The 19,178-nt window shown below is 42.0% G+C and overlaps 1 protein-coding gene across 1 annotated transcript in view; it reads right to left on the bottom strand.

The window, feature by feature from the left end:
- Positions 1-6,415: 6,415 nt before the first annotated feature.
- LOC134369630 (aldehyde oxidase-like) overlaps positions 6,416-19,178 on the bottom strand; it is a 36,768-nt gene continuing 24,005 nt past the window's right edge. Inside the window, 8 exon segments of the mRNA XM_063086213.1 lie at positions 6,416-6,466; positions 7,331-7,507; positions 8,160-8,348; positions 10,283-10,348; positions 13,543-13,657; positions 15,077-15,129; positions 16,538-16,612; positions 17,285-17,413. Coding sequence (XP_062942283.1) covers positions 6,416-6,466; positions 7,331-7,507; positions 8,160-8,348; positions 10,283-10,348; positions 13,543-13,657; positions 15,077-15,129; positions 16,538-16,612; positions 17,285-17,413 — 855 coding nt within the window.

Raw genomic sequence — 19,178 nt, 5'->3', positions numbered from 1 at the left:
ACTACAGATACAGACTGATATAGGTTTGTCATAGTAATACAGCAAATCGGCAGTAATAACATTGTTATCACTGAATTCATAGATTCAGGTGACTGTTCTATCAGTCTCTTGAACCTATGAATTTAATAATAACAATGTAGAAAACTTACTTTTTTTCCATTAACAAAGAAAAGTTCATCTGACTCCTTAGAATGAGACGTTGTGCCAAAATAATTGGCTGAATCTTGTGAAATTGTATCAAAACCGCCTGCGGCTGTGTCCACTTGACAGGCTTGCTGTCATGCTCCCTGGGGCAGGCTACAGCACGGGATGAAGGGTTGACTTGGGTCTGCTGAGTGTTCTCCTCCTATTAAATCCTGTCTGTGCTCCCAACCCTCTTATTTCCCACCCTCCTTCCTCTGTTACTCCCACTTTGCTCCTCCCTTAAGCCAATTTGGAACTCTAATCTCAATTTAGCTCTTACATAATGCACACTTCTCCCTACCCTGGGGGCAACCCACTGGAATAAACTTTCTTCTTACAGCCAGCAGCAAGCACTCACTTTAGTCAGTGAAATGGAATGGAATCATACAAATGAACCGCACTCAGGCGAGTTTCTTGGTGTTAAGAGTATTTGTTTACTGATTTGTTATTAAGTTATAAAAAGAATGCTTATTTTTAAAAAAATCAACACAAAAGTGTATAAATCAAAAAGTGAAAATCCTCCATCCCAATGTTTACTTTTCAGAGTTAACTATTACCAGATTCTTGTGTATCCATACAGAATTTCCCATGCACATATGAATATATACACATACACACCTTATTTTTGTTAGTTTCTAAAAAGTGAAGAAAAAAAAAAAGAAACTATTCATACTATTTCAAAATTTGCTTTTTTTCCAAGTTACTTAGGTTCTCGATGCCTCAATTGCGTTCCCTGTAAATGTGCAAAATAATAGCATCTCCCCTGGGGTTGTTATGAGGATTAAATCAGCTAATACATGTAAAGTGTTTAGAATAGCGTATGGCACATAGTAAGCTTTCAGTAAATGTTAGCTATTCTTATTATTGTTATAATTTATTAAACAGTCCTCTACTGATTTATATTAAGTTGTTTTTAATATTTCACTATTACAAATAATGCTGCAATGAAAATCCTCAGTATTCATCTTTGCACACTTGAGCAAGTATTTCTGTTGAACAAATTCCTAGAATTGGGAATTAGAACTGCTGGATCCAACTAAATTGCCCTCTACAGAGGGTGTCCTAATACAACAAATCACTGTATAAGAATCACTGTATGAGAGAGGGTGTCTCCCCACAGCCTTCACCAGCACTGAGTGTTATCCAGACCAGCCATTTTTCCAGTAGGTGGGGAAATGACAGCTGACAGTTGGCATCTCTTTTCTTTTCTTTTTTTTTTAAAAGATGACCGGTAAGGGGATCTTAACCCTTGACTTGGTGTTGTCAGCACCATGCTCAGCCAGTGAGCAACCGGCCATCCCTGTATGGGATCCGAACCCGTGGCCTTGGTGTTATCAGCACCACACTCTCCCGAGTGAGCCACAGGCCGGCCCGGCATCTCTTTTCTTATGTGAGGTTATCCATCTTGCTACACATTGAGTGAACATTTGTATTTATTCTTATCTTTTGACTATTTTCTCATATCATGTTTTTAACTTTATCTATTTGAAGAATTTTATTATATACAATGGATATTGGTCATAATCTGCCATAAATGCCCAACTATTTTCTGCCAGTCTGTTAATTGTCCCCTGGGGGCATAGCATCGTACAAGGTTCTTGGTTTTTGAGCCTACTGCATGCTGGAGGATGGAGCTCTGTCCTCATAAGCCTCCTGACTGGCAGTCCAGCTGTGCTTTCACTAGGCCATTCCACTGCTCTGCCAGACCAGCCACTATGGGTGGGACAACATGTGATGTGACCACCGGGTTCCACAGTGGTGCACCCACTGCCTTTCTGCTGTAAAGTAGATCCCTTTGGTCTGATGTGATGTTCCATGGGATATTATGACGGTGGATTTAATAATGTGTAAGACCTTAGATAGCGGTAATGGCTAAGGCCCTGCAGGCAGGAAAGGCAGACGTTTACCCAGAAAATGTATCTATTTCTGTTGAGGTGAATCAGGATGGAAGGGGTTCACCGTAGTCAGCTTGCCACCAAATGGCCAGTTGGTCTCCTAGAGGGATGGTGCCAGTTTACAGATTGGCTTCGGCTTGTGTTGGAGCAGATTGGACAATGAGCAGCAGCAGTAGCTACACGGTCAGTGGGAGCTCGTGCTGTTGGGCCCATCCCTGCCATCATGGCTCTTCTTGCACCCATGGTATTGGCACTGGGATGACCAATGACAGAGGCTGGTTCATGTCAAATGGCCATGCATTTTTTTCTACTTGGTTGTTTAGCAACTCTTTCATGGTGGCAGCTTTCTGCGGGGTGGTAATCTGTAATTAAAAATCTTCACACATCATACCCACTCCCATATGCCCATTCATGTGCCTCTTGTCCCTAGTCTTCCAATCTCCTCCCTCCCAGGCCCCACGACCTGCTGGCCAAACTATCTGCTACTCCATGTATGTTCTAACCTTGGGCCACTTCTGTTTTCCACATAAAGTGGCCAACCAGGTATACTATCCGAAGCTCTGGCCATTGGGAAAACTTTCCCTCACCACTTCTAGAGGGGCTATAGTGCAGACACTGCACATAACTGATCTGCCTCATGATCACATATGGAGCCAACCCACCTGTGAACCAAGCTCAGACTTTTTCCTTCTCCATCAGCTTGTTTTAAGGACCCTCCACTCTGCCCTGTAGCTGTAAGTGTGAACTGAGGGGAGATAAGGAAGCCACAGTAGTGGATAACTAGGATCTGGGTTACCTGTTCATGCAACTTGCTTCTTCCTTCCACTCCTGCTTGTGCTTGATTCTGGATGTCCCACTTCCATCCTACCTTATTGCTCCTGGTCCTGCATAACCTTTTGACTTGCATGTTCACAAGAGCCTCAAGTTATTTGTGTGCATGTGACCATGTAGCAGCACTACATAGTAGCAGTCAGACAAAAGCAGGGTAGTAGTGACAGCACCTTCCAGGCAGAGGACACAGGCAAAGGGTCCAAAGTGAGAAAAAGCACAGAAAGTGCAGATGGTACAAGAGGGCATCATGAGAGAAACCTGGCAAGACAGGCAGGGGCTAGGTCAGATATGCCATTTTAGGACTTTGGGACATTATCCTGGTGGGATGAATACGAAACCATTGAAGGGTTTTAGGCAAGGGTGTAACATGATCATATTGTGTGTGTGTTGTGTGTACATGTGTCCTTACAATCACATGTATGTGGATATGGATTCATATGGATATTTGAATACCCATAAATCCATATTCGTATGTGGAGAAAGGTTTGGAAGGGAAGCAAAATGAATGCAGGGAAATCAGGAGACGGTTGCAATAGCCAGAGAGAAATGAAGGTGGTTGGAGTAACATAGCAGCCGTGGAAAGAGAGAGAGGCAGATTCAAGAACTGTCTCTGAGGTAGGACTGACAGGATTTCCTGCCTGAATAGATGCTGCACAAAGAGAACAGAGAACCTAGGATCATCCCCCACTTCCAGCTAATCAACCCTAACATGCCTTAACAGCTTTAACATGGCTGTAGTGAGAAGGAAATCTGTTTGGGACACGTTGAGTCCGAGATGCCTTTGAGACAGCCAAATGGCAATGAAAAGCAAGAGTTGGGTTTACAGAGCCAGATACTGAGCAAGAGAGTCAGCCCCAGCCATGGGAGTCAAGAAGGTCACCACCAATGAGAGGGTGTGAGACAACGAGAAAAAGGACCGGGGGCTCCCTCAGGAATTCCAACACTTGTAGAGGTGGGCTGGAGGAGGAGGAGCAGGCAAAGGCACCCCCCACAGAGCAGGGGAGAAAGCAGAGGAGAGCTATGTCTGCCCTGCCACCCTTGCCCTCCTACAATCTGTGTCAACACAGCAGCCAGGGCGATCCTTTAAAGTTGAAGTTCATGTTACTTCTCTGCTCTGCATTCGCTCAGATTAAAAGCCCACGTCCTTACCATGGCCCCAAGGTTTCACATGACTGCCCACCTCCAGACTCTGTGCCAGTCACCTTTGTCCCATTGCTGTTCCACAAACAGGCCAAGCACACTCCCGCCTGAGGGACTTTGCTCTAGTGCTCTCTCTCCCTGGAATGCTCTTCCTCTGGATACCTGCTTGGCTCACAGCCTCCCCACCCTCATTTCCTCAGCAAGACCTCCCTGACCTATTTTGACTGCAGCCTGCTTCCTGTCTTCCTCACTGCCTTCCCTTAACACCCATCAGCATCAATCACACTCTGAGATTTACTTATTATGTTTTTTACTTTGTTTCTCATCCCTGACCAGGACATGATCTCCACAAGGACAGGGATCTTTTGTCTATTTTGTTTACTGATAGATCCCAAGTGCCTAGAACAGTGCCTGGCACACAGTAGATGCTCCATAAATATTTGTGGTATTAACAAGAAAATCTGCTCTTTAAAGGGAGCGGCTCATGAAGCCATAACAAGAATGACCTTAGTCATTAGTCTGAGGCCATTGAAGGACTGTTACAATCTTAGCCTGGCCCTGGGACAACAGTCTCCAAGGTGAAGGTGTGACAGAGAGAAGGTGTTGTACATTGTCTCTAATACTTTATGCCTCAGTGCAGATACTTCTCTCTGCCATTAATGGAAATGGAGTTTTGCAGTGATTATGTCTTACAGTCTGTCCTCCCCCTGAGGTTCCCACGTCTCTGAAGGCCATCAGGATAGATTTCTCATGATTCCCACAACTTCCCAGACTTTCCCAAGTTTTCTGTTTCTCTCCACAGTTGCTTTTTAAAAATTGAGATATGATTCACATACCATAAAACTCATCCCTTTAAAGTGAACAATCCAGTGGCTTTCAGCATGTTCACATCACCACTATTTCAAGAACATTTTTATCACCTTCTAAAAAAAATCCCATACCCATTAGCAGTCACCTCCCTGCTGCTTTCTCCCCTCAGCAACACTAATCTACTCTGTCTTCACAAATTTGCCTCTTCTGGACATTTTGTATAGGTGGAATCATACAGTCTGTGGCCTCTTGTGTCTGGCTTCTTTCCGTTAGATGTTTTCAAGGTTTCTCCGTGTGGTAGCGCGTATCAGTGCTTCATTCCTTTGCATGGCTAAATAAAATTCCCCTATATGGATATACCACATTTTGCTCATCACATTTTATCAGTTGATAAGAATTTGGGTTGTTTCCACTTTTTGGCTGTTATGAATAATGCTATGAATATTTGTGTTCAAGTTTTTGTATGAACATATATTTTCAATTCTCTTGGGTATCAACCTAAGAGTAGTCACATGATAACTCTATGTTTAACCTTTTGATGAGCTGCTAAACTGTTTCCCACGGCGTACACACCATTCTACGTTCCCCCAAGCAATGGATAAGGTTCCATTTCTCCATTTCTTTGTCAGCACTTCCTACTGTCCATCACTTGATTCTAGCCATCCCGGTGTGTGTCAAATGCTGTCTCATTGTGGGTTGGATTTGCATTTCCTTAATGACTACTGAGATTGAGTATCCTGTCATGCTTATTGCCATTTATATATCTTCTTTAGATAAATGTCTACTCAATTCCTTTGCCCGTTTTTAAATTGAGTTCTTTGCCTTTTTATTGTTGAGTTGTAAGAGTTCTTTATATATTCTGGATATAAGACCTTTATCAGATATATAATTTGCAAATATTTTCCCCTACTCTTTCAGTTTCTTCTCCATTTCTTTTGCTTGTTTGTTTTTCAAGACCTAAACAAGTCCCATTCTTCTCGATTTCTTGCTAGAATCCTTCAAAGCACAAGTTTTTTAGTTCTGATGAAGTCCAATTTATCTTTATTAGACTTTATTAGATTTTTTCCCTTTGTTCCCACAGACACTGATGCAGTGTCTGTATCCATTCTGACAAGAAAAGGAGGGTGACAGCATAGGGACAAATGAAAAAAATGACATCTTTACAGTTTATACTACTAATAAAATTATTTAGAAAATAGACAGTATAATTTCTGCTGGTGGATACAAGCCGAATATGAATCACATACAAGTCATCATCTGTTCCATTTAGCTGGATGGATCTCAGGGACAGAGTAATGGAGAACATCACTCTAGAGGAAACCAATTTGTATTTAGACTACTTAAACTGGTTTACAAATTGCATAAGCATATCTATCAAAATTAAGTGGAATGTTTCAAATCAGCTTCACATAAAAGCAACATTCTGTGAACTGTGAAAAGCAACATTCTGAACTATGAAAATCTGTCTTTCAGATCTAGCATCTTAGAGCATTCAGATTGGATACGTTGCTATGTGGGAGGAGTTGCCCCATTTTCTCCAGAAGCTTGTAGTTAATTCATATGGGTACATTCCAAGGAACATAGGATCCAGGCTCATCTCTTGGAATCTAGAATAAAAGAACGAATTCAGATGCTCACAACTTGGAAAATGTTTGTGACTGAGGTGAAAACAGCAGAACATTAGAAAGTAGGCTAAAAACCTCTGCGGGCAACCAGGACGACTAGAGGCCAGGGCACAGCAGCGTGTGAGAGCCGAGGCACCCAGGAGAGGGTGCGGCGTGGGGGAGGGCGACTGGTGACCATCTCACGCATGAAGGGGGACTGAGGAGAAGTGCAGCCAGCCTGTTTCTCCAGGGTGGAAGAGGTGACTCCTGGGGGTTTAGGAAAACCCACGAAGGATACACAAACAGCTGGCAAGAGAGTATAGGAGGGGCTTTCCCCTCCATATAAGGAATAACATTCTCATAGCCGGAGGGATAACTGTGAAGATCATGACTTCCTTCCACGATTAAAAATCCCATTGTTGAAAACAACAAAGAGAGCTGAGATGTTTGCTCAGCAGGGATGGGTCCCAGTGCCTGTTTGGGGTGGGACTGGATGGAGACAGACTGGTGGAGTGGCCTGTATTCCTGGCCTGGGTGTCCTAGGCTCAGGGCACAGTTTCTGAACTTCTATTTGTGACCAAGATGCCCTGGGAAGGGAACAAAACGAGAGAGGAACATAAAACTAATGAACCTTGTTTTTTCAAGTAGTATAGAACTGAGCCCCACTCCAAGCCAAGCAGGGCCAGGCTGAAGAAAAAACACAACTGAAGGGCACAAGTTCAAGGGCCACTCTGCTCTTCTCCTGCTTAAATGTCCTCAGGATTCCTGTTACCTTTTCTTCCACGGAAAACCTGGTGGCTAACAAAACTGGACCATAAGGACAAGGGTCAAAAAATCAGAATTTTATAATTGTTTTTCCTGTTGGGCAGAACGTAGCATTTTTGTGAACTTGTCTTCACAGGCCATCCTAATCTTCTCTGGCGTCAGTGGACTTCTGAGTTTCAGTGGTCCTAACAGGCCTGTCTCCTGCAGGGCTGCTCTCACCGCATCATGGATGGCAAAAAACACTGAACACCCCAGGAATAGCGCAGACTCTCCCAGACCCTGAAGGAGAAACAAGTCAAGTAGATTATGACTTTCTTTCTCACTATGTGTTTACGTGCATATACGTATATGTGCATATAAAAAAATTATCTACTATATATGTAAATTTTTAATCTAAAAAAGTAATTTAATCTTCTGACCCAATATTCTCATTCTTGGAATTTTAGCCTAAGGAAATGATCCCAAATAGAGAAAGCACACACATATAGGCATGAAAACGATTATTGCAAGATGAATAATCAGATACAACCTGATGACAATAATACACGTTAGGCTCCAAGATTTGGAATATTTAAAAAATATCATGTTGTTAAATTACTTCATAATTAAAATTTTTAATAGGGAATTTTCTTCTGCAAGCCTGGCAAAAAATCCAAACAACCAAGAAATGAGTGTAGCCCTCCCCCCATCCCATAGATATCATATAAACATACATTTATTCACAGAGCATAGCTTACCTTTTTTTTTTTTAAACTTTTTATTTATTTATTTTTTTACGTTTTATTTATTTATTTTTTTTCGTGACCGGTACTCAGCCAGTGAGTGCAGCGGCCATTCCTATATAGGATCCGAACCCATGGCGGGAGCGTTGCTGCGCTCCCAGCGCTGCACTCTCCCGAGTGCACCACGGGCTCGGCCCAGCATAGCTTACCTTAGATGAATACAGGGTATTTGAATTTTGAGAGGGAGGCAATCAAGAAATGTTCAGCTCTGTGGGGATGTCACAGATGGCAGGGATTTTATACTGGTTGGGACCAAGAGTGTACAGTACACCCTGAGGAGAATAATGCAGTTCCTCTATTGTATAAAGTCCCATGCCTTGAGTAAATGCACCTTCAATCTGAGGCAAAAAAAAAAAAAAAAAAAAAAAAAAAAATTCCCCATATGAGAAAATACAGTCAACAGTAAGTGGCATTTCCACTTCATGCTGTTTGTCTGAATTTTTAAATGACAGTTTGAGGTTTTCAGGGTGTCTTGGAGCATGTCACTGAAAGTTTACCTAAGGGTTGGCTGGTTAGCTCAGTTGCTTAGAGCATGTTTTGATAACACCAAGGTCCAGGGTTTGATCCTTGTTACTGGCCAGCCACCAAAAAAAAAAAAAAAAGTTTACCTAAAAGCATTTCTAAACATCTCATTCAGCACTAAGTTAAAAGTCAAGGGACTTGGGTTCTAATCTTGCTTTGGCCATGAAAATCACAGACCCTTGTAGAGCTATGATTTGTACAGAGCCTGTAGTCCAAACACCCTCATTTTATCTGCTTATAAGGCGGATGAAAACCTTACTAGATGATTTGTCCACAGACCCCACTACCCTAGCAAAAGGCTCTCAGGGCTGGAGAATCCCATTATCTCATCCCACTGTCCTCTCTTACCAGTCAGCTACCCTCACATCTCTAGACTCAGTTTCTTTCTTTTAATACGAAGGGCTTGAAGTGTGCTCTCTAAGCTTCCTTCACAGCTTTAAAATGCTCCAGTTCTAAATGTGGGCATGTGGTCCAAACTGCCTTTCCACACCTTTTTTGGGTTTCTGGATCTCTTCTTAGTTTACTTCCTTCCCGTGACCATATCTTCCCCATCTCTCACTTCTGCCTATGAGCAGGGATCTACCATGATGTTACATGAATCTTCTTACAACTCCAGACCATTCCCCAGTCCAATCGCCTGCACCCACTAAGTTAAGTGCTGTCTTCGGAAAGCTTCCACCTACATGGTGCCCTTTCCTCTCTTTTTCTGGCCTCATGGCTCACTCCCTGACGCAGGCACTCGCCACAGTTGTCAGCCCTGTCGTTGTCGCCAGTTGTGAACACAACGTGTGCTGAATTTCATGTCTGTTTTTAGTTTGATTTCCTCCACTCTTCTTCCACCCTTGACAACCTGGTCCACACCCACTTCTTCCCTGAAGCCTCCTTTGACTTCTCCACCCCATAGATTCTTCCCATTCTCCAGTGACCCAATGTCATGGCTGGAGAGGACATTAGATTATGCTCTAATTGGAGGTGGTGAGCTAAATTGGAGGCAGGTGAAGCAAGTGTGCAAAGATTCCAGGTGAGTCCTACGTCATTGGGGAGTATGTGATTCTCTAAAGATGCAGCCAACTGACTTTTGCTTCATGGAAATGCAGGGCTAGTTTTGGCAAAATTTCAGTGTTTTCAAGAGAAGCTAGATACTTGTGATTTTTCAATCTTGTCAGTTATTTCGAATTTAAATTAAAAATGTCTGTGGGTTGAAGTCAGCCTGCAGGCTACCTATCAATAGCTACTGCTCTAATTATTTGAGGTTTTTTATCCCAAACCACCTTTAAACTCCTTGATGCTAGAGCCCATCAAATGCCTGAGGTTCAGTGGATCTAAGTCCACTTATATTCCAGAGGCTTGGGGTCATCAGTCACTTTGAGGCTTGGTCTTGCCTCAGTCATGCTTGCCAATTACAGACTGTATGTTTCTTCGAAAACTACCTAAAACATCTTTGTTTCCTTCCCCTTTTTATTTATTTATTTACCTTTATTTATCTTTTTGATGGCTGGCTGGTACAGGGATCCGAACCCTTAACCTTGGTGTTATTACACCACGCTCTAACCAAGTTAGCCAATCAGCCAGCCCTCCCCTTTTTAAACAGCAAGAAATTTGAGTTCTGAGCTGGCCTGAATAGAAAGATTTTGACTGAAAAAGTAGGAAAATAAGATGATGATTTAGCCACATGGACTGTTTTCCTGGCAGTAGCCATGGCAGTTTGGGCTTTTACAAACAGGAAGCGAGGTGACTTAGTTACACATACCTGGCCTATGTCGAGGGCTGGATTTATACTGCAGCCAATATCCATGACAATGTCTGTTCTGATATTCTAGTAATATAAAAAAAAAAGTTAAGATGTTTATGCGAATGAAGATGACTTAACAAGAAGAAGCTGAGAAACAGTTCCTGCCAGGCTGGCATTGGTATAAAGCCTTTCTTTGGGCCACGTTATTTCAGAAGGAAGAAGAAACAAAAATTTTATTATTTGACAGAGTTTATTGGGTTAAGTTGCACAAATACTCTTAACCAGCTTAAGCCCTGTTTTGTTTTGTTTTGTTTTTCCTTCTTGGAAGTAATAGGAGAAAAAATATATACTTGATTTTGATTCAAGCTGCAACAGATTGAGTTGAACCCACTACCACAGACATAACCATGACACAGCAAAAGAAAACGCCTGTGGCCCTCATGATCCCTGTTGCAAAACTCTGTGGCAACCACACAACCCAACATGCAGAAAACAACTGGTTGAGTGATGTCTCCTGAGCCCTAGAGCTCAGAATGCATCAACAAAAAAAGTCTTCCAACTGTCATCTGCTGTTCCAAATTTTTCATTTTTGGAGCCAAGGAGAGAATAAATCTGACATTACAACTTGCTCTCTGATAACCTACAAATGAGAAGGAGCACTGCAGGCCCAGCTAGGCTTGCTGTCCAGCAACTATGTACTTTCTTTTATTGGTCTCTGCCATGACAAACAGATTCTATTTATAAACAATTAATGAGACAAAGAAACCCAGGAGTTTCCTTATTTGACCTGGAATTTTCATCTAACATTTTTCTTAAGAAAATCAGATAATGACTCAGAATGTTTGACTCTAATAAAACTTCAGGTACTCACTTCTCTTATTTAAAGATACAATGAAATGTAAAATTCTCTTTGACACCAAATTAGCAAGATTAGCCTTCCAGGAGACAAGTGACCTCTACTGGAGGTGAAGGGTGGTGCTCTGAAGTCTGCAATGTCAGTGAAGCTTCTGCTTTCAAAGCTGTGGACTTACTGCTGTTTGCCATTGTCTTTAGGGTGGGGAGAGTGGGTCTAGGCTGTGGCAGCCTGCATCCCAGATGGCCCTCAGTGGTCCCCACCTCCTGGCATTTACATCCTAAGCAGCCCCTTCCCACACTCTACCAGGGTCAGTCTGCATGACCAATAGGATATGGCAGCAGTGATCATACGTCACTCTGACATTAGGTTACGAAAGCTATGGCTTCTGTATCAGATGCTCTCTCTTTCTTTTAGATCAGTACCTCTGGGGGAAGTCAGCGGTCATGTCCTGAGGACACTCAGGCAGCCTACAGAGAGGTCCATGTGGCAAGGAATGAAGACTTCTGGCCAACAGTCAGAGAGAAACTGAGGACTCCAGTCAACAAGGATGTGATGGAGCTAGGAAGCAGATTTTCCAGCCCACATTGGGCCTTGAGATGACTGTAGCCCCAGCCAACAGCTTGACCACAGTTTCATGAAATCCTGAGCCACAATCACCCAGATAAGCCACTCCCAGATGCCTCACCCTCAGCAGTAGTGTGGGCTAACAGACACTATTTTCAGCTGCTAAGTTTGGTGGTAACTGTTACACAGCAAAGATAACTAAGATATAGGTATCAGTTCAAAGTGAGAGAAATTTTACAGGAATAAGGGCAATTCTATCAACATGAGGAGAATGGCTGAGAAACAGGCCTCCAGGGAAGACCTGTGGTGGAATGTCACATTTTCGCCTTTTGTCTAGGGGTAATACCTACCCTGGGCTATAGTTTCTTAAAGGCATCTGATAAGACTACTTAGCACATCTCTTAAGATAGTTCAAATAAGTTATAAAGCTGATAACGCCATGGCTGGGTTCGGATCCCTATACAGGGATGGCCAGTTGGCTCATTTGGGAGAGCGTGGTGCTGACAACACCAAGTCAGGGGTTGGAATCCCCCTTACCGGTCATCTTTAAAAAAAAAAAAAAAAAAATTTATAAGAACACACCTTAAAATTTCATACCAAGGCTAATTATTACCTTGTTCTTAGATTTTTTTTTTTTTTTTTTGGTTTTGCTGGCTGGCCATTAAGTGGCTATGAACCCTTAACCTTGGTGTTATCAGCACCATGCTCTAACCAAGTGAGCTGACTGGCCAGCCCTTGTGTTTAGATCCTAACAAGTCAACACATATACAGGATATAAGAAAATCCAAGTGATTAAGTTTTCACCAACATTTTCTTTGAGGGAGAAGAGATTTAGAAATCAGTGAGCATGAGAGACCTCTCTTCCTAATAGAGAAGGATACTCCACATGAAAACCATGCTTTGCGTGATAATTGTTTTGCACCAGTTCAAGGCTCCCCAAAAGAGATCCAGTCTGAGTTAGAATCCAGACAAGCCAGATACCTGAATAGGCAAGTTCAATAAAGGTGTATGTAATTTCAAAAATTAGGCTGATTGTAGCTTTAAAAAATACTTGCTGGGGACATATTAAATGAAAGCTTACATCTGATCACAATCCAAGAATGTAGAGACAAAGGATATTTGGAAATATTAAGAAAGAGAGCTTGCTTCTGGGTAGGTTTTACGACAGATTATCACTAAACTGGTAGCTCAGTCACATGACAGTTGTAAGGATACCACAGTCCCATTTAATGTTATCGATGATCACTTATTATTATTGGAGAGTAATCATTAAGTGGCTTCTTCTACCCCCAACAGCTCAGGTACAAAAGGAGAAGCTCTGTGAGTACTTGAAGCAGGACCGTGTGTGTGTGAGAGATAGAATCTGTGTGTGTACCTCCTCACAGCATCCCTTAAAGCATAAGGATGCTCTTAAGCTATCTAAAATGGAAGACCTAGCTGGTAAAAGAGATAGGAAACTGGCCACTGCCTGCCCCGGGCTGGACCTTGGTGCTTGTTAGCAGATTATGGATGCTAAGATCATATGATGGCATTTCTCATAAAGGTCAGGATTGCTGGTTGTGCCAACAGTCTACATGGAAGCCTCCTTTAGACTGCTTTCTCGAAGTGGTTTCTTCCCTGATTCCATTTAAAAGAGCCCAGGAAATAAAGAAAGGAGGCCACCAGTTGTTTTCCATGGAAGCAAACATACCACCAATGCAATTGCCGAGCTTCTATTTTCTTCTGGTAACACAGAGAAATCACCCCTAGGCCAAATACATGGTGCTGGCACGCACTCAAGTCTCCTCAGCTAGATGGCATATGTGGGATTTAGGTGCATCTTAAGTGCAACTTGAAGACCTTTCTCATGAGTACTGACCTTATGATCCCCCGTCAGGCAGTCTATTTCAACCTAGGAACAGGCAGCTCCATAAACAAAGTATTCGAAAGGACGGCCTTCACCTTTCTCCCAGTCTATGTTTAACTCATAATCCCTAAAGGAAACATAATTTTTGAGGAGAGTTGTTAAGTGACCAAGTCCCCCAGTTGCAGACCAAGATGATGAAACAGACGCACAAGGAGCTGTGCAAACCAGAGGAATACACTTGTACAATGATGTGCTAGCACATAATGCTTGCTCAATAAGTCTGTTGAATACATCAATATTTAGTTCCTTCTCATTCAACTTGCTTTGTCTGATGAAAGACCCAGCTACTCCTGACCTATGACTCCTTACTCCTGGAAGTTAACTGCTGACTTTATGATTATCCATCCTATCACTTTTGGCTAATATTGCATCATACAATCCTATCATCATCAGATTTGGGGAATTCAGCTTGCATTTTACAACACACACTATTGCACAGGTGCATGCATGTCTGCTTCCTCTGTCTTTCTGGCTCCAGAATTCAACCTTCTGTGTGAGCAGTCAGTCCCTTGTTCTCATTCTTTACCATTGCTCCGGTCTCTCACCATCAGGCCTCATGGCTGCTCTGTTCCCAACTCTTCTTTAAGGACATTGGATGAATGTTGATGGTAGAAGAGGAGTATAGGCCAGCAGCTTGCCAGGACTCTCTACCCTCTCTCCTCTGCTCCCCCAGACTGGAGGTGCCCACTAAAAATGTTCCCAATGACTACTCCTGATAGACAGTCAGTGCCCCAGAGCTTCATGACAACTGGCAAAGTGGCAAAACCAGGTAAGACTCTATATCACCCTGCTCTCTGAGGGCTGTCATTCTTCATTAAAATAATCTGATAAACTGTTTTCCAAATTACGTGAGTTCCTATTCTTCCATATCTTGATGACTCGTGGCTATCGTCAAATTTCTTTTTTCCCAATCCGGAAGGTGTGAAATGGTGCCTTTCTTATTGCAAGTTTTTTTGTTTTGTTTTGTTTTTTAAAGATGACTGGTAAGGGTATCTTAACCCTTGGCTAGGTGTTGTCAGCACCACGCTCACCCAGTGAGCGAACCCGCCATCCCTATATGGGATCCGAACCCGGGGCCTTGGTGTTATCAGCACCACACTCTCCTGAATGAGCCATGGGCCGGCCCTTCTTATTGCAAGTTTAATTTTCATCCCCCCACTTCAGTTTCTTAACTTAAGGGATAGATTGTATTTTCAACAAAAAGTCAACCGCTGCTGTGGATTCCAAGCATGAACCCCCAGAGAGCCTTATAACACCACCTGGTATGACTGAATCATCAATTCAGCTGAATTTTATTTGTGTGTGTGTTTTTTCCCAGCAAAAGTCTTCCTGGACACTTGGATTAACTAGCAACTAAATGTACTTTATAACAGTGGGTTAATAGAAGATACAAAATCAACTTTTACCAAAATTGCAAACAGAACTGAAACTCTTTCTCAAGATACCATTGCATTTTCCACAGCATGCAATAGAAAGGACTACTTACCTGAAGTATCCAATAGCTGAAAGACTAATGCTTTCATCAAAAGCAGTCTGTGCCTGTACAGGAAGAGCATGACAGGATGCAATCAGGATTCCTAAAGAAAGAATCACTCAAGATTTCAACTTTAATTTTACTATGTGTTAAATAAAGCTATCAGGAGTAATAACTAGGAAAGACCAAGATTCATTTATTCCTTTCAGCTTTCTCCATCTACACTGGCATCTGTGGTTCATGGCTTTCAGTAACAGCGTTTGTGCAATCCATATAATCACAATAAATGACTGCTGTGGTATGTTACAGAGGACTAAAGTGGTCGACACATGTTCTGCTTACGAAGAAATTCACTGAGTTATCTGGAAAGACTAAGCCTATTAACACAGGACATTTTAGAAAATAATGGTTGGTTGGATGTTTAATTTTAATATCAGGTATCCATAACAGCTTCAGTTGAAGGAAATAATTTTGCTGAATAGTACCATTTACACCAAAAGGTTTCCCGACTCTGCAGTGCACACAGTTGACTACTATACAGGAAAATGGAGGTTAGGTCCAAGTCCCCAAGTCTAAAAAAGGAGGTGGGAAAATGCAACCACGGGAAAAAAAAGGGGACTGAATGGCAGCATGTCGTGACAGTGGAGGACTGGCTCAGGCAGCACGGGGCAGAGGGCAGAAACAAATGTGCCCAGAAAGCATTGAGAGCTCCCATAAATAGCAATCATAAAATAAGGGCATGCTCTACGGAATAGCAGGAACCATTCCTAAGTGGGGCTCCCCAGCTGTTATTTCCCCCGGACCTATGCTTTTAACGTTGCAAACTGACATTCTAGAATAGTCTGTACCACACACACTCCCAGCTTTTATGGATATCCATTCCATACCAGCTGGTACTTTATAACCTATTACTTTGAAAAGTTTACTAGTTGACTTTAGAATGTGTGTCTTATTCTTCCAATTAGGTTGTAAGTAGATCAAAGGAAGCCATTGGATATTTCCATTCCACTGAGTGCCTACCGCTGGTTGAACACAGATCCGATGGCTTGGCTTCCTATTTCCAAATGAGTGCTTATACGATTTTTACTGTCACAGCATCATTCTAGTATTGATTTTCTATTTTAAGAACAGTGGAATCCAAAGAAGAATAAACAGATTTTCAGCTATTATCCAGAAAATACCTAGATTCCATAGCATAAAACATTCATTAATTCTAGCTTAAAACAGGAGTTCTGGCAAAATGAACACCTTTTTCTCTAATAGAATTTTACCAGATGCAAGATGTAAGAGTTTCTCCACCATACTATGATAGGATTTACACATGCTGAAAGCCAAAGGGCCTCTTATTTATCATTATGCAATGGTTGTACCTTTTAAAGTGCTCTTTCTGCAGATAAATTCACACATACTTATCTCACTCTCTCCCATCCTTGTTTTTTTCTAACATAAAACATAGAGAACCAGGATTCTCACCCAATCCTTCCAAGTTCCTTGAGGATTCTTGCTGGTGATGGGTTCGAGGTGTTTTAGAAGAGTTTGACAAGCATCCTAGGGATTATTTTCTTAATTAAAATTATAATCATAATTTCATACAAACAGCAATTTCAAAACAACGTGCCATTCCACAGACTTATCTAAAAGGTCCATGGGAACCCAGAGAGGTAAGAGAGCAGCCCTGGAAGAAGGTGATGTGGAAGGTTTCATAAGGAGGTGAGTGTGTGGGTGTGGGGGGGGCTGTCAAGTGTGAACTGCTCTTAAACACAGTAGCCTCGCAAGCCACACTGGGAAGTGAGGACTTAGAAAAACTGTTGGCAAACCACTGGCCACTGTTTTCAAACATGGCAGAGTCAGATAGGTTTTGTGGGGAAGATCACTCTGGCAGGGTGAAACTGGGGTGGGGAGACAGAAGCCTCGCAGTGGCCCTGGCAAGAGCTGGGAGTCTGACTCGAAGCCATATTCACGTAACATGGAAGTGGAAAGACATAGAGACATTTCTGATTAGAATTGAAAGGACTTGCTGACCAGTGAGATGTCAGGTGTGAGGGAGAAAAGAGGTGGCATTTCCAGCACAGGAGAGCCAGTGGGTGCTATACCACCAACTGAGCCCGAGACTGGGGGAAGGAGATAAGGGATGAATTAACTCTCAATATTTTTGAGCTCCACCCATGTATTTGGCCCTGACAGGGTTAATGATTTGGATACCGTAGCAGTAATTTTTACCTTTACTGCCAACCCGTTGAGATCCGCCACCACGGACCATCCTGAGACATTTGTATTAGGGACAGTTTCCATGCTTGTTCCATGCAGGTGGATGTTTGACATTAGCATCCTTAATTCACGGCTGACCACCTGGGTTTTAGAAAGTTTCTTTTCAAATACTTTGATTAGTCATCGACCTGTGCACAGCACAGGTGGTGTGGGGCCCTCATATGCACAGCCGGGACAAGGGAGCAGAACCACAAATTCTTCCAGCCACGAAAAGTTCCTCTTTTCTAAAAACCCTATAGCTAGACTGTACCCCAAGCCGTGAACACACTCTCTTTTTTTCTGACTTTCTCGTGTGCAATAGCATCAGGAAGAGGAGGTGAGGACCCAAGAGAAGGCAGGGAGAAATGCTTCATATCATTATAATCATAACATCAACACCTTTGAGGCCTCTTCTACCATCACATCCTGCAAAACGCTAGCAAAGCCAACCTTATCAGTGATAGGAGATAGCCATTTCCTATTCACACATCTGGAGATGCTCCAGGAAAAGAGTGCTTCTCATGAGAAAGGACAATGGCCCTGAAAAAGCAGCAACATGAACACATGGGTCACAGAAGGAGAGGGTGCCAGGGCCACGTGCCAACACAAGCACTCAGCTGGCTGATTTATTATTCCTTTATTTTTAGTGTTGGAGAGCAAAATCATACTGCTAACTTTAACTGATCGAAAATTCTCCTCTTTCCTCCCAGTAAGACGGATTAATAAAGTTTGTGCACAACTTCTACCAGGTCACAGCATAGAGAGCCCTTCCACAACGCTTGGCTCTCAGAAGATCATCTACACAGAGTGCACAGGCTTAGAATATAAAGGCCTCTGATGGCTTGATAAGGAAAACACTGAAATCTCACCCCCCAAATATTCTCATGTGACTGATACCATGAAAGAAAATACATATTCAACATCGCTATAATCAGAAAAATGTAAATTAAAGCAAAAATGATATACCTTCATTCACCTATCAAATTATCTTAAATGTTTCAACAATTCATAACATTCAGTGTTGGTTAGGGGTATAATGAGATGGACACTTTCTGGAAAACAATTTGGTAATAGAGCATGAGTTAAACAATTTTAAATACACTCTGCGACCCACTAATCCCACATCTGGGAATCTGTGTTAAGAAAACAATCATCAATATGATCACAGGCTAATGTACAAAAATATTCATCTAAGTGTTCAACGGTTAGGGGATGGTTAGATAAATTATACATATATCCACATGCAACCATTAAGAATCATGATTGGAAAGAACTCTTAATGATAGGAGGCAGTGCTCATCCTACATTAGGATAGGTGAGAAAAACAGAATACAAAATTACATAAATAGGATATTAGCAATCTTCTGAAAAAGAAAAAAAAGACAGAATGGGAAGACCCCAGGAAAGTGATTATTGCTGAGTGGTGGAACTGTGTAGGATCTTTTTGTTTGTTTGTTTTAATTTTCTGCCTCTTCCAAATGTTTTATAATTGATAATTACTATTATGATTACTAATTGATTGCTATTATGATTAGCAAAATAGAAGCAGTAGTTTAAAATTTATCTAAAATAAGTGAGCCAAAATAAAACTGTAAAGTTTGGCGAGAAAATATCAAATGTGATTTATATTATCAATTGTTCAGAGCCCTTAATATAAAAAGGTCAAGAAATAATGCCATACATCACAATTTACACCTTTTTTTTATTGCTCAGCAAACATTCAAAAAAGACAACTCAATTGTTAAAATATCCAAAGGAATGCAGCAAATATACATGCAACCTTCTGGAGCAATAAAACTGGAGACTCTTCTGCCACATTCTTTTAGGAGGTTCAGTTACAAAATTGGCTTGTTTACCCAGTTTCTGC

This window comes from Cynocephalus volans, chromosome 1 (assembly GCF_027409185.1).
Source record: "Cynocephalus volans isolate mCynVol1 chromosome 1, mCynVol1.pri, whole genome shotgun sequence".
NCBI classification, from domain to species: Eukaryota; Metazoa; Chordata; class Mammalia; order Dermoptera; family Cynocephalidae; genus Cynocephalus; species Cynocephalus volans.
This window is presented reverse-complemented; position numbering and strand designations above follow the sequence as displayed.